Raw genomic sequence first — 16,742 nt, 5'->3', positions numbered from 1 at the left:
TGAGAATACTGTTGTACAGTGGATGTGCATAGATAATTGATACAGTTAGATGGGAAATTAGAAAAAGATATAATCATCAGACGAGTGGAGATCTAGAACTATCCAAACAGGGTAGTGGGAGCAAGGAGTCAGGCTGCTGTACAAAGGCAGATAGTTTCTATTTTATGAATTTGGATTTAAGTTTTCAAGGAAAAATCCATAATTCTATTTAAAAGAACTTCTCAATATTTGCCAAGAAGCATGTGCATCACACTCTCAGAAGTTACCCAGGTACCTGTGTTCATGGTTCTGGCCAGAATTGCCCAGAAATTTCACTTCAATAGAGAATTAATATAAAGTTCAAGGAAATGAAGCATAAGAGATTTTCATATAACTATACTCTCTTCCCACACCACCCATAAACTTAAGCATACACTTAAGTGATTTATTACATCAAATCCAGGATGTTCTGCATGTTGCAAACATGAAATCTTACTCCCACAGCATAAATGCTGTTAGCAAATGCTTTTAATCCTTGTGAAATGCAAGTATTCAGTTTAATTTTGCAGCTTGACATGTGTGCTACTGTGCACAGGAAAAAAAAGAAAAAAAGACAATATATACTTTGTCTAATTTTGTGCAAGATGATTAGAAATCTAGGGCTCCTGCTCTTACAGAATAACTGAAAAATAAGGACATTTGCTACTAACTTTGTTTCAGGCTTTTGCAAAAGTAATTTTCGCTGGCAGTTTAAACAAGGACTACACAGGCTTAAAGTTCAAATGAAACAGAAGGGCTTGGACTATTTCATGAGGATGCTGAACATGAATCCCTTTATTTCAGTGGAACATCTGAATATCAGATAGATTGTTTAAATAATTAAACATAGAAATACTACAGAAACAAACATGAAAGTGGACAGACCTTCATCATGTACATTTGTCCCTAACCTCTCTGCAATCTGATGTTATAATAATGAAACAAGATAATGCACAGAGCCAGTCAGAAAGGCAGCTTATGGAAACAAAACAATATACCTGTGTGCAGGCACGTGCACACAAACACGCACACACTGAGCAGCTGCAAATGTCCAAACTCTAGAACAATCTGAGGAAAAGGGATTTAAGTGGCATGAAGGCTGGCAATTTATATCACCTAATTCTTGCAAACAAGCCTCTAAAGTCTCTACCACTCAAATCACTCATTACTCACAGAAACAGTTAATCACAACTTTCAAATTTCTTTATGGTATTTTCTTCCGCTCTGGACCCGTATCTGTGATTTACTTCAAAGGAGTAACTTCTCATTGCCAAGAAAGAACAAATACATATACCATGTTGTCTGATATTCTGGCTTGCTTCTTGAACCAAAACTCTGCAAAACTGCTCCAAAAGTCCAATTATTTAGTTGCATTGCTCTGGTACAACAGCAATGAAGTCATCCTTAGGCCACCTGTAACTCCATTTCCTATCCTGCTGTTTATCATGTAATTCTCTCACATCTTTACCTCTGCCTCATGTGCCTTGTTACATTACTCCTCTCTTCCCTATGCTGCTCTACTGTTTTTTGGTGTACCCCATTAATCCTGGGGAGTTGTTTAGTTGGGACCTCTTCCAGCTCAATTTGAAACGCAGAAGCATAAAGGAGCATGTGGACAACAACCCTAAGCCCATCTCTCTTCACGGAGCTGTTGGGCCCCGTTTTCTTTGAGTACTATGCTGGATGAAGGCTTCTGCTACCCTCTTACCTATTTTAGCTGCTGGTCTGGTTTCTACCTGCTCTTACTGACAGCACCAGGGCCATTCCAAACATCCTGCTTCCACCCTTACCTCGCAATTGACTTTGGCCCTGGCAAATAAGGGGACATAAGCAATGCCACCCCAAGAAATGTAACAGAATATCTGAGCAGTGAAGGTGAGAAGTTAAGTCCAACAAGTTCATGGGTGTATAACAGTGGACCACATCTAGCTGGTTTGAACATCCACAGGTCTACTGAAAAGAACATCTCTGCTCAGTAGCCCAAGTAAGTATAGTTTCAGTGGCAGGGAAAGTATCACCGCAGCATGTCACTTCGGTCTGCCATCCCTGCAATTCAGCCTATGAACCGTCCTTTCTGACAGCAGAAAGCCTAAGTGACAATCCCTTTTACAAAACACCATATTAAAAGGTTAAACCATTATTTTGAATATGCACTGTTATATTTCAGTGACATTTTAGAGACGTGCAGCATTTGTTTGCAATTATTCTACGAGCATAGGATTGAGCCCACACCTACACTTCATTTAATATACAGTGAATTGCACTCCCAGCTCAGAGCAGATGTACAGAAAATATTGTGTCCCCATGTCATTCCTGGTTAGCCAAGTCCTGTAATTTTAACACAGTAAGCTTGGGATTTGCACTTGAGCATGGTTAGCAGCATGTGCTGGTTGCTGCAGCTCAGCTACCAGACAGGGCGCTATGTAAGAGGTGGTGTCTGCAGCACAGAGGCGGCCCGCAGATTGTGCCAGCTCTGTCAGAGTTTGCTGGACCTCAGTGCACAAGTTTGAGGAGAAAACAACCCCGAAAACCCCCACACAGAAGGAATTAACTCTCTATGACCTGCCCTTCCCTTGTTAAAGTTGGCATGTTCTGGGATTCCGTAAAAGCAATATAAATCATACCCAGGAAGAGAGGCACCTATGGAAGAGCAAGTGCCTGCAGCAATTGTGTGCACCAACGTAAGCTGGAGGTGTCCCGCAAACCCTACTTGGAGGGTGCTAGCAAACGCCATCACAACACCCTTCTTTCTGAGGTTTGTTTCATGCTTCCTCCTTATTGCTAGTCAGAAGGTGATTTCATTTTGACTTCGGTGTCCTGCTAGCACACCAGCACACCTCCTTCTAATGAATCCTTTATCTGGTTTATATGAAGTGCCAATATTTGCGTAATAAGAATGATCTTTTAGGTACCAGACTTTCCTGTTGCTGATGTGAAATAAGGTAAGCACAGAGCAATATTCTAATATTTGCACGGATGAGAGAGGGGGTCACAATGTGTTTTCATCTATCCATGCTAGTGTTCTCACTGACGTCAAAAGACAGTTTGCATAAGCATGACAAAGAAGCAGGATTTAACCCTCCATCAAAACCTCTGGAAACACTAAATTTGAATGGACTAGAAAAATAAGAAGCCTTATAAGAAAAATTACAAGTGTTTTGCCTTGAGACAATGTTGATCACGGCATCGGGAGCCACAGGTTTCCTTCAGGAAGACATCTAGGTCAGAAGGCTTCCACAGAGAGGGGCGGGAGTGCCTTCAGTTAACCTCTAGACTTTTGGGAAAGACCTGTTTGTGTTTCCTCTGGATCTGAAATCTCTGAACCAAACCATTTTTTTCATATTAGATCTGTTTTTCAGGATATTCCCATGCCCCTAAAATTTCTAAGGTATAAACACATTAAAAGCTCGGGTAATCATTAGGATATGGGGATTGGAATAGAACAGGATACAGACACAAATTCGATGCTATTTTAAGACTTGTGGTGGTAGCAAAAATCTGCAGAGATTTGAGCAGGAGTTCTCTCGCTGGTTTTGGCAAAATGCCCAGTTAAGCCCTGACAACACTTGAGATTTTCAAAAGGGAATTTTTTGTGAGTATATCACGAAACACACTCAGCTACTCTCACATCTTACTTTGTGTACCACTTTATCAGAAAGCAGAGGGCTGGACTTATTACTATTATTAAATGACAGAATTGCCATCTTCTTAGTTTCATTGTCACTGATTTTTTCTTTAAATTTTACATTTCAGATGCTGGTAAATAGTCACTGTGATAATAAGGTTTCTGCTGAAGTTTGCATACCAGATCAACTGTTCTAAACTATCAATTACACGTACTGAAAAGTAAATACTGAAACCAGTCCCATTCTTCCTAAATTGATCCCAACTAAATATATTTAAAAATGTACCACACAACGTCTCACAGGCTTGTACAATCCAAAAGCAGATAGTTGGAATTGCAATTTGATTCTGAACCAAATTTTGCTTTAGCATGGCTGTAGGACAATTGAGTCATTGTTTCAAATCAGAAACCGAGTACAGCGAGAATATAAAAACCACTGACCTTTCTTTGCTAGATTACTGTTGGGTTCATACTTCTCAATCAGCTGTTGAACTTGTTCTTGTTTTAACGGTGGATAAAGGATTTCATTTAATCGTGGATCACGTTGCTTAAAATTTATGAATTCCATCATCTGATCAACAGTAAGGTATGGTTTGCTCTTGGCACCACTAGAGAAAAATTAAAGCAACAGCAAAGCCATTAAAACACATTTCCTTGAAATCTTGTTCAATGTTCTGTAACTTCCCAGGGAAACCAGAACAAGATTCAAGCTATCGTACAACAAAAACGTTGTCCCACTGTGTCTCTGGACTAATTTACTTTGCCAGCATGTAACAACAAACATTCTTCATCAAACATCTAGGAGCAAGATTTTTAAAAGTGTTCAGTGTTATTGACATCAATGGGAAGAGTTAGAGCAATGCTAAAAGCTTTTCATTCCTCTGAATTCCTGGAACTAAGCAACTGAAAAAAGTAAAAGAGAAAATGACATGGAATTCAATCCTGAGCTTGCCACAAACACTGTGCTGCCATTCCTGGCCCAACTATTTGGTTTTACTGCTGAATAACAGCAGCCCTGATTTTATTATTCTAGTATTTGCTTGGGTTTTTTTTTTTATAAACCTGCTAAAAAAAGGCTAGGCACTCTGCAAAGCAAGCAAAAAGATGTCTATTTAGGGAGTTAGTAAAAACAGCAGACTTTGGGTACAATTTGTACCCAGATGGAGATCCAGGAAGCCTCCAAGCCAGGTGACGTGCTTAGGGTTGTCTACAGCACTCTGGAATGGCCTACTTCTGCTCTGCAAGAGTGCAATGGAAAGCCTACCCCCGGGTTCAATAGGAGCAAACTAGGCCAAGGCTGCATTCCTCTGAAACATCAACCTTAGAGAAAACAAGCACAAAAGGAGTACGCCCATGTTGCAAAGATACGTTCACTAATTGCTTTGGTGGTCTTGGGATGAATTTTAGAAATGACTTTACTTTCATATTGCTTCATGTTCTGACTCCATTGATCAGACTCTGCTGAAACTGGGAAGTACAATGACTTGCTGCAAGGGGTAGAAGCAACACAAGTGATATAGCTTGTAACAATGTATGAAATCAATTGTAGTGGGCTGCTAATTTAATTTCATGATGCAAATTCATAATGCACAAATCTTAAAAGTTACTGCATTTTTTGCAGCTCCTAATTAAGCTTTTGGGGGTGATTATACATATTCTCATCGCTATTGCAAACTGTTATGGCTTATTACTCTTCTTCCTTTACTTTCATGGAAGCCTAAACTATCCTAATCCATACAGAAAAACAAGACCCAGCAGTTCTGCTCCTCTAGGAATAAATTACTTTAAAACTCCGGCTGTTAGAAATGGAGGCAAAAGCTTGGGAGAGAAGGAACCCTTGATCTAAGGTTAAATAACAGCCCTGCTTGACACCGAAATCTGTTCTTGGCAATCGCTGCATGCTGCTGTAGACTAAATAACCTACTTTGCCATCCCCAGCTCAGAAAATCAGTGAAAGGGAGAAATAAATAAATAAATAAATAAATAAGCTTCTTTTCTTACAACTCAGAAAAGATGTGGTCGATCTCAGGCCGAGGGCAGAGGTTGTTTAAGAACACCCTGTACACGTCTGGTGTGAAGTCATCTTGAGGGATTGAATCATTCTGTGAAATGGGGAAAAAAACCAGTGAAAGAATGATACAGCATTTTTATACGTTCTTTGTAAACAGATCACTCATGAATGTGCTTCTTTTGATTTCCTTCCTGCAACCTAGAGGAGCCCAGATTTTGCAGAATAATGAATTCCCCCGAATAACAGAGCAGCTTAAAGAGTACATCTTTAAAAAAAATACAAATACATCTATCAACTTAGTTTCCATAAGGCAAAGTTATCTTTCTCTGAGCACCTGAGAAGAAAGAAAGGACATCTCCCTACCTAACCCCCTTATGTACAGCATAAATAGGTATATCAATCCTGATGAAGCCTCTGAGCTCACTCCCAGCGGGGCAGCTGGCCGGCGGTGCTGAGTCTGCGTGCTTCAGTGAGCAAAATGGCAGCATTACAGAGGATGAGCACGTCACTCATCTTTGCAAACCTTTCAAAGAACCAGGGAACGAACTGGGTCACTGAGTCATTATTAATACACTTGTTCTCTGACAGCAGCAGAACTGTTTCCTTTTCCTTCCTGAAGATACACATTGGAGATACCGTGACTCTGGGCAAGACTCATGCAGTGTAGTTTTTCCATGCATCTTTGTCCTAAACACTCAGTGTAATGCATTTGGCAATCAGATTTCTTTTACAGAAATTGATAAAAATGCTCTCCTATAGAAGAGATACCAGCATTTTTTTCTTACTTTTTCTAAAATTTAAAACAATTTACATTTAATCCTGTTTCTAGATGACACTTCCATCATCCCCTTTATACCTGCTGGCTTTTCTCTGAAAAAATAAACTACTGTTTTTAACTGAAGGGAATTACTGGACTCGATAAGGAAAACAGTCCTTTGCATGAAGCTCAAGAGCCCCGCTCCCACTTGCATGTGCTGCCTTCAAGCTCCAGAGTTTTTGCAGAAGACAGCAAGGGCTGCTTCTTTAGCAGGGCTGGGAAGAAATGAGGACCCCAAGGAAGGTGCAAAGCTTTTTTCAGCACAGAACAGTAATGGTGTGCTCACTGGCTTCTGCCTTTGCATCAGTGCACTGAGAAAGGAACATGGCACAGAAGCTTGTATTTTGTGCAGAGGAAACATTGCAAAGGAACAAGAAAAAGGAAAACACAAAAAACGTGACATGCAAATACTGAAAATCTAATTTCTGAGTTTCCTCCACGCAAGCTACCTTTATCTAAAGCTATGGCATGTAGTCTCCAGGAACACCATGGGCCCATGTGACTCCTCTCCATGGCTCCAAAATAATGCCTGAATCTGATGAACTGGAGAAGGAAAATTGTAACTTGGACGCAAAGCCGTTTGCTTTTAAATGCCGTTGAACCTGGTCATCTCAGAAGCAAGCTGCTGATAGAGGAAATCGTTGCTTTTATTTATTCTGCCTGTTTAATGCTGCTGCCAAGGGAACCAGAAGCATCAATTCAAGCCTTTGTTAGGCAGAAGAAAACTTTTCTATATTTTTCCTGCTTTAGGTTAAAATAAATAAATAAATGAATGCCACAGGCATCACTTTATCTCTCCTTTCATCTATGAAACCTACTGAGGCCCGAGAGGGTTTTGTACCGTGACCATTGCTCAGCGTTTCTGTCCACAAGCACAGGCTGAACCTGACCCAGCTCAGGCTCAGACTGAGCTGGGCTGTTTCGCTGCTCCACCTGGGTACCCATCTCCAGGCTCCAACAGTATAAGGTCACCAGCCATTAGACTCTTGAGCCTTCCTTTTTTTCGCAGACTGTGCGAGTGGCTGCAGGGTGAACTGGTTCAAAACTTATCCAGCCAAAACAACCTTGTGCACTTTACCATGGGATCAGCTTACTGAACCAGGTAACTTGCCAATGGCACAACTGCTAAATCCAGTGCAAGGGTGGACGGTCAAGTTTGAAACCTGAAGTTGGAGGGTGGAAACAGCTCCTTTCAGCGACACCTGCCAGTGACACTGAACTACGTGTGAAACTGCACCCACTACACTTTGATAAATTTGAGCCACAGTACTTTTGGTTGAGAACAGGACTGCTGATACTTGTGTTTTCCTAAAGGCCAAGATTCATAAAGCTTGTGAATTTTATTGCTAAAGGTAGCACCCCACTCTCCTCTGTTCCCTCTGCCTATAATCCCTATTCAGCAGAGTACTGCTCCTCAGCCAGCAGTTCTCCTAAGGGCATTTTAAACGTTGATTCTGTAATTACCACAGAACTACAGTTTCCCATTGACCTACTGTATTTTTTCCTTTACAGGGAATTTGAAGGTGCTCAACACTTAACAAAATGTGGGTCTTTTCCAATAACCTGAGATCCAGGCTTTTATTTGCCACTTGGTTCCAGTTAAGAAAACCTCAGTTTCCCAACACATACCTCCAAATGCCTGTCTACAAAGAGGATAACCAACACAAGTCTTCAGGCAAAAGCACAACATCTTTTAATTATTAATTATTTCCTACCAGTAACATAATCAATGGGCTACAAAACACAAAGATCTAGATGGGAGACAAAAGCCTTGCTGCAGGCATTTGCCACCCCAGGCACAACCTCAGACAACTATATTTGGATTCCAAAAGCCTGCCTGCCAAAAGGGATTAAAATATGCTGCCCCTTTCCTCAGCCTGGTCTGAGCTATCCACATTTCAGTGGAACCACCCACACACCTTATGCACTCATCTCTGTTGAGACCAATGAACAAATCACAAACTTTCTGTACCACATGAGAGCATCCCTCATTTCCAGCTTTGCTGAATATTGGCATTCAATTTTATTCTGTAATTAAGACTCTCTACTAATTTCAAGCACTGTTGATTTATGATTTGTCTGGTAACCTGCCTGCTTTTATAACATCTGTATCCATTCTGTTATATATTTGGCAGCACAACAGCCATTTCAGATTATTTGCACAGACATGACTCAATAGCTGGTTATTTTCTTTCAAGTTAACAGTCAAGCTCACTAGTACTTCATTGCGAACCTCTACATTAACTGTAAGGCAGAAACCAGTCTTCACAGCCAAACAGGCAGCTAAAATTAAGCTCTTCAAATTCTGTTTAAGGCACCTTTGACTAAAACCAAAACAAACAAGAATACCCAACAATAACAAAAAGCACCCCCCCGTCCCCCAAAAGTAGCCAAGATTTTAAAAAATCATAAGGGAATCAGATGCCAAACTCAAAACCTCATTGACATATTTTAAAACTTCATTTAAACATTTATTTAAACATTCCTCTGCTTTCAGATCTGCTGGACGATGAATGCTGCCGAAAATGAGGTCACACAGGGCTTGGTCCTTCAAGACTCTACACATGCCAGGTCTGACCCAGAAATACATAGATACATAAATAAATAAATAAATAAATAAATCCACGCTTTGAGAATGTGCTTGACTTGAAGTCCACGGGTCATCCCACTGCAGTCATGCTCAACTGCTCAGCTGAATCAGGGCTGGAGTGCTCAGCACTGCAGAGAATCAATCCCTTATTAAGGTCCCTAAATACGAAATAAAGAGTTTATTTTTGGCACTTCTGGGTAGCCTCTCTGGTGCTATTCGTCTACAGCAGGATGAAGGCAACTATCCAGGCAATGAGAACTCTTCCTCCTCTCACACTACATACAGTGCCTACATGTTGTCCCACAAGGTCTCCTGGCAAGTACACACAGGGAATTTGCTAAAGAGCGGGGCTAGTGGATGCCGAAGTTTGTACTGTCACAGACAAGTCCATGCAGTGATACTATACCCTGGCAGCGTAGCGCAGGCTGCCCTATGCTCAGGTCACTGTGTAAGATAGATGAGGGACTGTACCAAACTTGAAGCTATGAACCAGGAAGAGAGTGATAAATGCTGACTTGGGATCCTCTTACCCATGAACGTGAATTTCATTTTGTGTTTTAGGGTCATCCACAGGTTCTGAGAGGTGCAGCAGAATATCATGTGAAACTCATGGCCAACAAGCCCTGTAATTTCCTAGAGCAATGACAGGTATGGAAACTTGGGGAAAAAATCTTTAGAGGGATCTTCATGAGGCACGAATATGAAAAGCCAAAAAGCCTAAGCTGATAATGTCCATGAGAGGCTTCTATGAATTCTCTGAATAATTTGGTGTGATTTTGCTGAGCAAGATTCCCTGATATTCATGTCTTGCACACTGCTGGAGTCCAGTGCCCTTCCAAGGCTTTACGGGAACACCATTTGTCCTGCAGTACAATGGGGCAGAAAAGCTAGTAGTTGAAGCTAAGAATTGTACTTGTTCAAATAAACAGGAACACAAAGAAAAAGAGCTGTAGTTGAAGTACTGATTTTCTTCTACTCCACTACCTCTATGAGATTCAGAGTTTCACGCTACTTAAGTACTTAGCTTCTAAAATTTTTTTTTTCAAAGATGATCAACACAGTTTTCTTTGTTGCATGAAGTGTATTTCTCTTTTGTCCTAACCAAAGAAATGATCTACTTTATATTATGAATAATTTTCAAGATGGTATCCCAGCAACAAGTATCCAGCAATGTGTATTTAAAATTGGCTTTACTTAAATAAACAGCAGAAAAAGGCTGCAGATTCTTTCAAGGACTCCGGTGATGTTCAGGGTTTTTTTTTCAGAGATTTGTAGTAAACAGAAGTGATAAATCATGTCCTGGTTTTAGCTGGGATAGAGTTAATTGCTTTCCTAGTAGCTGGTATAGTGCTGTGTTTTGGGTTCAGTATGAGAAAAACATTGAGAACACACTGATGTTTTCAGTTGTTGCTAAGTAATGTTTAGACTAAGTCAAGGATTTTTCAGCTTCTCATGCCCAGCCAGCAAGTAAGCTGGAGGGGCACAAGAAGTTGGCACAGGACACAGCCAGGGCACCTGACCCGAACTGGCCAAAGGGGGTATTCCATGCCAGGTGACATCATGTCCAGTCTATAAACTGGGGGGAGTGGGGCTGGGAGGGATTGCTGCTCAGGAACTAACTGGGCGTCAGTCAGCGGGTGGTGAGCAATTGCATTGTGCATCACTTTTTTTGTATATTCCAATCCTTTTATTATTATTATTGTCATTTTATTATTGTTGTTGTTATCATTATTAGTTTCTTCCTTTCTGTTCTATTAAACTGTTCTTATCTCAACCCATGAGTTTTACTTTTTTTTTTTTCCCCCCAATTCTCTCCTCCATCCCACTGGGTGGTGGGGAGTGAGTGTCTGCGTGGTGCTTAGTTGCTGGCTGGGGTTAAACAATGACAATCAACTGATTTAAAAAGCAGCGCTTCAGAGATTTTTTGCACATCTTGTCTTGTTTCCTAACAGTTAAATGAAACCCCATCTTTAAAATTATTCTTTCCATGTTTCTAACCTCACAACCTTGCATTAGATAAGATTATTATATTCTTCTATACCTACTTTACAGACATTCCTTGGAATTTTATGGAATTAAGCTCCCAAACCTATGAAGGAAGTTCTCATTGATAAGGGGTATCTGAGGTTTGGCTTGTGAAGATTTTGCTCCATTGCTGTTCTGGAGCTGTAGGACTTGGCTCTATTAAACCACTGGGGAAGCAAACGTTGAGCAAACATCACAGCACAGAGTCTTCTACACAAGCAAGGGATCAGGAGATGAAGGCTCTCCTCTGCTACAGACCAGTTCTGCCCCACCTCTTGGGCCTCTGAACATTGGAACTATCCTGCAAGAAGCTTCTTGGAGGAGAATCTCCACCTGGGAGGAAAGACTAAGGACATCTTCACTCCAGTGTTAACTAGAATCACCTGCTTGAGCTCATTCCTCTTGAAAAAAGCTTTCTTGAGGGTGAGGTACCATCCTGCAAATGCTCCAAGTTGAGGAGAGCGCCTGGATTAGCAGCATACAATGGCTGCATCCCCTCAGCATTAACATCTTTGATACTATAGCTTTTCAACATTTACTCCATGCACCTTTTAGATAAGCTACAGTGAGTTTAAATTGTCACTTAAGCTACAGATTTTTTTTTTTTCCTGAGAAGGAAACAGATTACACCATTACTACACCTTGAGCTAACACTGCTCTGAAATCATGCCTTGAAAATTGTGTGACAGTCACCGCTTCTTAAAATATTCGCACAGGATTCTCCAGGCCAGGTCACACAACTCCCTGCCCTTTCCTTTCAACCATTCACACTTCTTCCAGGCACTCCTGGTCCCTACACAATTTCAAATCAAAGGTACTCAGATTTGCAGATGGGTACCAGGAACTTCTGTGTGGGAAAGACCAACCTGCTGCTCAGGACCTATCCAGCAGCAAAGCCAGCACAGCATGATCAGCCTTGAAGAAACTGTCCTCAACTCAGTAGAGAGTAAACACCACTGAATACATGCAACACTTTGTAAGGGCCAGGAATAAATTCAGCTGCTTACCCTGGAAGATGGAAGATTACAAGCTTCTAATGCGGTCTCTACCCGTTTTCTGTCAGCAGAAAACAAGCGATATATGCTGCAAAACAAAGACAAAACAGAGGGAATTGGCTTAAAGACATGGCTTGACGGCCCATGTGGCTTAAAGACTGAGTATGAGTTCCCAGTCTACCATGTCTTTAGCTATTTATTTCCATTTGCTGGCCGCTCGGTAACACAAGCGAGTTTAATGGTGCCCACAATGAGTTTAACTCTACCCCACACAAGCCCCTATTACAGCGGAGAGTTATTTAAGAAAGTCACCACTGCTCTCTTCATATAACCCCAGTGACATGCAATCTGAATATATCTATCCTCATGACATGTCTCTGAGGTAAAGAAATTATGGGTTTTTTTTATTTTACACAAGTGGAACAAACAAGGGCAGAGAAGCTAAATGTCTTGCTCAAGATCACAAGGGCAATCTATGCCCAAAGGGTGTTTGAACAGAGACATCCTGAGTATCACTGGCCACTCTTTCCTGCAATATGTGTTATAAGCAGATGATAAAATTATTATTCTAGACATAGGGGTCACATACTCTTCCCAAACATATATTCACACTCAAAAGTCAGAAAAGACTACATGGTAAGGAAGGGGAACAGAACTTACTTCTTCAGAGGAATGCGCCCTTCTGGAGTCACCTGCAGCTTAAGTTTTGTGTAACTGTGGAGAGAAAAGCATCCTGTTTTATTTTTAGAGAATTTTCATGTACCTCTCCACCAACTTTACAGCTCAGTGCTAGTGCTTTGATCATGTGGCAAGTTCCACTCAGCTCTGTTGCCCAATAAGAAAACCTGTTGGGATATCATTAATAAGTAAATACCTTTTCCTTCAACAGTAATGCACCTGCAGCGTCAAATACTGTCTGTCTTGCAACAGGACATTGCAAATACCATTAATGCACAAATCTACAATCCCCCCAAGCTCCTTCTCACCCAGGCTGCCTGCCAGTCTATCAGCAGACCGAATTGTGGCACACAGGCTACAAAACTTGGCTGGAAAGGTGGCTGTACTCCCCTTCCAGAGGCTGAAATTGTCCCTGGATGTTGCACACCAGCATCCCTGCCTCCCTAAGCCCTTCCATAACACATCTGTGCAGGTTTCTCCGTTTGACCCTAAATGTTGTCACTCCTCAGCTGGTAGGAAGTCAAATCACTGGCAACCAAAATGTCTCTGAACCAGCAAGAGTGTCAGTATATTTAGCAGCCCTAGGCAAGCCCAGGACATTTCCAGTATGAAGCAATATAAAAATTACATTCTGAAACCATCTACAGGCAGGCAATTATCCAGCGTTTGAACTGACTCTTTAGAACATCTCAGTATCTCAGCACCTGTGACTTCTCTCACATGCTCATTAAGGCAACAGGGTGAGGACGTATCTTTGTCCAAATTTTTCAACATACTGATTCAAAGCCTACTGAAACAGGGGTCATCCAGTAGCTTTAATGAGAAGCAGTTGGGCCTACAGCTGCTATCTGATGATCCTCCCCATATGCAAGGACTACTGGTTACCAGCATAATGTCTACCAGCAGCAGCCTGTGAAGAGCACAACTTTTTGAGTGCTTCAACTCTTCCACTTGAATATAATTAAAACTATAAATTAGTTTTGCACTAATATGATCTGGTGAAAAATGTGGTAACACTTAAGTATTTAAGAGTTTGGGGGGGTGGGGTGTTAAAAAAAAACGCCAAAACAAAACCCAAAACAACCCAAAACTTTTTCATGTTACCCACTGGCCTACCAAGAGAAAAAGAAACTGCATGGTTCTAATAAACCTTCCTTTTCTTCCCAACCAAAAATGCCATTAGCAACCACTTCAAAAACGAAGTACGTGCTAATATCCCTAACTAGGACAGGAACATTTTTACAAATCCTTGTCTCCTCATATGCATCTTCTGGAAACTGAAATCTCTTGTACTACTGTGTCACCAAACAAAAATAATTATCCCCTCTGCCCCATCTCCCAGCACTGAACTAGACTAAAAAGACAAAAAATCACAGCAGTTAGTAAAAAAGGTTTCTTTCATTTTGCCTTCTATTTTCTGAAACTTTTGAGTACATTCTGGTCACATTTAATATTTTCCTCTACAGCCAAGAAAGCCAGAAATAAAACAAAATGAGGGGAAAAAAAAAATAATTGTGAACTTCAGTTGAAGCAAACTAAAAATGTGTGTCTGAAGAAGAGCCAACCCCCACCAACACTTGCCACCTTTTTTCTTCCAAATTCTTTGCTACATGTGGGACACTATTTTTTCCCCTGCAGCCATTATTCACCCATCTAAGAAAACCAAGCATGTTATTCCTGTTAGAAAGCTTGCTAGGAGATACTCCCATCAGTAGCAGCTGAATGGACTCATTTCGGTAGTGCAGTGCTGACTCCAAGAACAACAAACACTGGATGCAATGCTGACCCAAGGTTTCCACAGTGCAGTCACCCTTTACTCGTTACTGGTCTGGTCAGTATTTCAGTACTAATGTACTCCAGCACCCATTTTTGCACCCCAACACAAAAATAGACTGCATGGTTACAACAGACAAATAAGCACTTTATAACCAAAATGGTAGTTTTTAATAACAACCCCTCCTCCCAAATTAACCCTATTGTTCTCATCTGACCAAACCACCAGAAAGCTGCTCAAGCTGTTTATTATTGCACTTCCAACATTGCAAGGGACTGAATGCCACAAAGAAAAAAACCCTTAATTCTGCTCTAATGCAATTTGCTCTTCTATTTCAACAAAAGGGTTCTGATAGGACTGCAACCAACCCTTTGCTTAGTACAGTAATTATAATGGGGAAATACTTTTAATCTTCAAAGTCAAAGATTTCTTAAGTGACTCTAATTTAGCATCTGTGCAGAGGACCCTGGAAACCTTACAGTTCCCAAGTGATTTATTAATTAGTGGAAAACGAAAAAGACACAAGAATGCCATGCTTGCCTGCTACTGAATCTATGCAATGTGTCCAGTGACTTCATCTTTAATTAATATTGCTTGAACAACCACCAAAAAATGGCTCCAAATAAGACTGGCTCTACCATACTGCGTGATAACATGTTCCTCCTTTGAATCTGATATGAAAATGCCCATTAGGTACAGCCACACTCCTCCCCATTACAGACCTGTCAGCAAAGTCTGCTGGCTACCTGGGGATTTGAGTGGTATGCGGCATGGAAACAGTAATACCAAATCACTCCTGTAACTCATCTACAACCTATGGAGCTGAAGGAACTCATCTCTGCTCTTGCTCTCTGTCCTAGTTTCAGCTGGGATAGAGTTAACTGTCTTCCTAGTAGCTGGTACGGTGCTATGTTTTGAGTTCAGTATGCGAAGAATGTTGATAACACTGATGTTTTCAGTTGTTGCTCAGTAGTGTTTAGACTAAAGTCAAGGATTTTTCAGCTTCTCATGCCCAGCCAGCGAGAAAGCTGGAGGGGCACAAGAAGTTGGCACAGGACACAGCCAGGGCACCTGACCCAAACTGGCCAGCGGGGTATTCCATACCATGTGACGTCACATCTAGTGTATAAACTGGGGGGAGGGGGGTGGGGAATCGCCGGTCGGGGACTGGCTGAGTGTCGGTCGGCAGGTGGTGAGCAATTGCACTGCGCATCATTTGTACATTCCAATCCTTTCATTATTGCTGTTGTCATTTTATTAGTGTTATCATTATCATTATTAGTTTCTTCTTTTCTGTTCTATTAAACCATTCTTATCTCAACCCACAGGTTTTGCTTCTTTTCCTGATTTTCTCCCCCATCCCACTGGGTGGGGGGGGAGTGAGTGAGCAGCTGTGTGGTGCTTAGTTGCTGGCTGGGGTTAAACCACAACACTCTCACACCTGGGTCTGCTCAAGTTACTACAGTGCTTTCTCCACTGTCAACAAGTGGAGCCAAAAGGAAACATTAAATATTTCCGTCCATTTGGGATTTTGTTTGCCTAATATATCATTGCTGTCCCAACACAGCATTATCAGACATAAAGCTGTAGTTCCTGCAATGTCCAATCTTCAAACTCTTTTCAAAAATTTCTGTTGCACCACAATGAACACTATGAGAAGGAAACACACACGTACACACCCGCCTTCTCAGAACACGCACCTATGGATATGTACATGGGATTAAAGTTAAGCAGTTGGGAACTTCTGACTAAGTATGGGTGCACCTAATGAAATTAGGCATGCACAGCCTTAGAAAGTCCAGAAAAAGGGTGGGTTAACTTCCTTCTTGGATGGGGGCTTAGAAACCTAAGCCCCAGCATGGTATTTAGCTGGACTGAGCCTTTGTCTGTGAGCAGAAATTAAAAGGTGTTTGGGGGAGACACAAAGCTGAATTTACCCAGCCAACTCATAGGCCGGGGAGGGTATATCTCCTCTTCTAGGACCCCAAAAGGCCAACAAATACCCCAGTTCATTACTATCACTATCTGGTAGGCTTTGCCATGTTGGTCTCAATGCTATCACTTATGCAAAACTCCCTCCACATGTGCGCTCATCACCCAGTTGAGAATCACTCATCTTGGGTTTAGTTCTCTCTTCTTTTGGAGGTGTGTTTTTACACACCTAACGTTCTCATAAACTGCTTTTCTACTTCATTGAAAGCAACTCGGA

The 16,742-nt window shown here is 41.4% G+C and overlaps 1 protein-coding gene across 2 annotated transcripts in view; it reads right to left on the bottom strand.

The window, feature by feature from the left end:
• PLCB1 (phospholipase C beta 1) overlaps positions 1-16,742 on the bottom strand; it is a 420,728-nt gene that overhangs the window by 139,607 nt on the left and 264,379 nt on the right. For both annotated transcript variants that reach the window (XM_052784065.1, XM_052784066.1), the window contains exons 6-9: positions 12,742-12,795; positions 12,094-12,169; positions 5,645-5,745; positions 4,085-4,251 (exon numbers count right to left, since the gene is read on the bottom strand). In XM_052784065.1, coding sequence (XP_052640025.1) covers positions 4,085-4,251; positions 5,645-5,745; positions 12,094-12,169; positions 12,742-12,795 — 398 coding nt within the window. The remainder of the gene's footprint in view (positions 1-4,084; positions 4,252-5,644; positions 5,746-12,093; positions 12,170-12,741; positions 12,796-16,742) is intronic.

The sequence above is a fragment of the Harpia harpyja genome, chromosome 4 (assembly GCF_026419915.1).
Source record: "Harpia harpyja isolate bHarHar1 chromosome 4, bHarHar1 primary haplotype, whole genome shotgun sequence".
In the NCBI taxonomy this organism is placed as follows: Eukaryota; Metazoa; Chordata; class Aves; order Accipitriformes; family Accipitridae; genus Harpia; species Harpia harpyja.
This window is presented reverse-complemented; position numbering and strand designations above follow the sequence as displayed.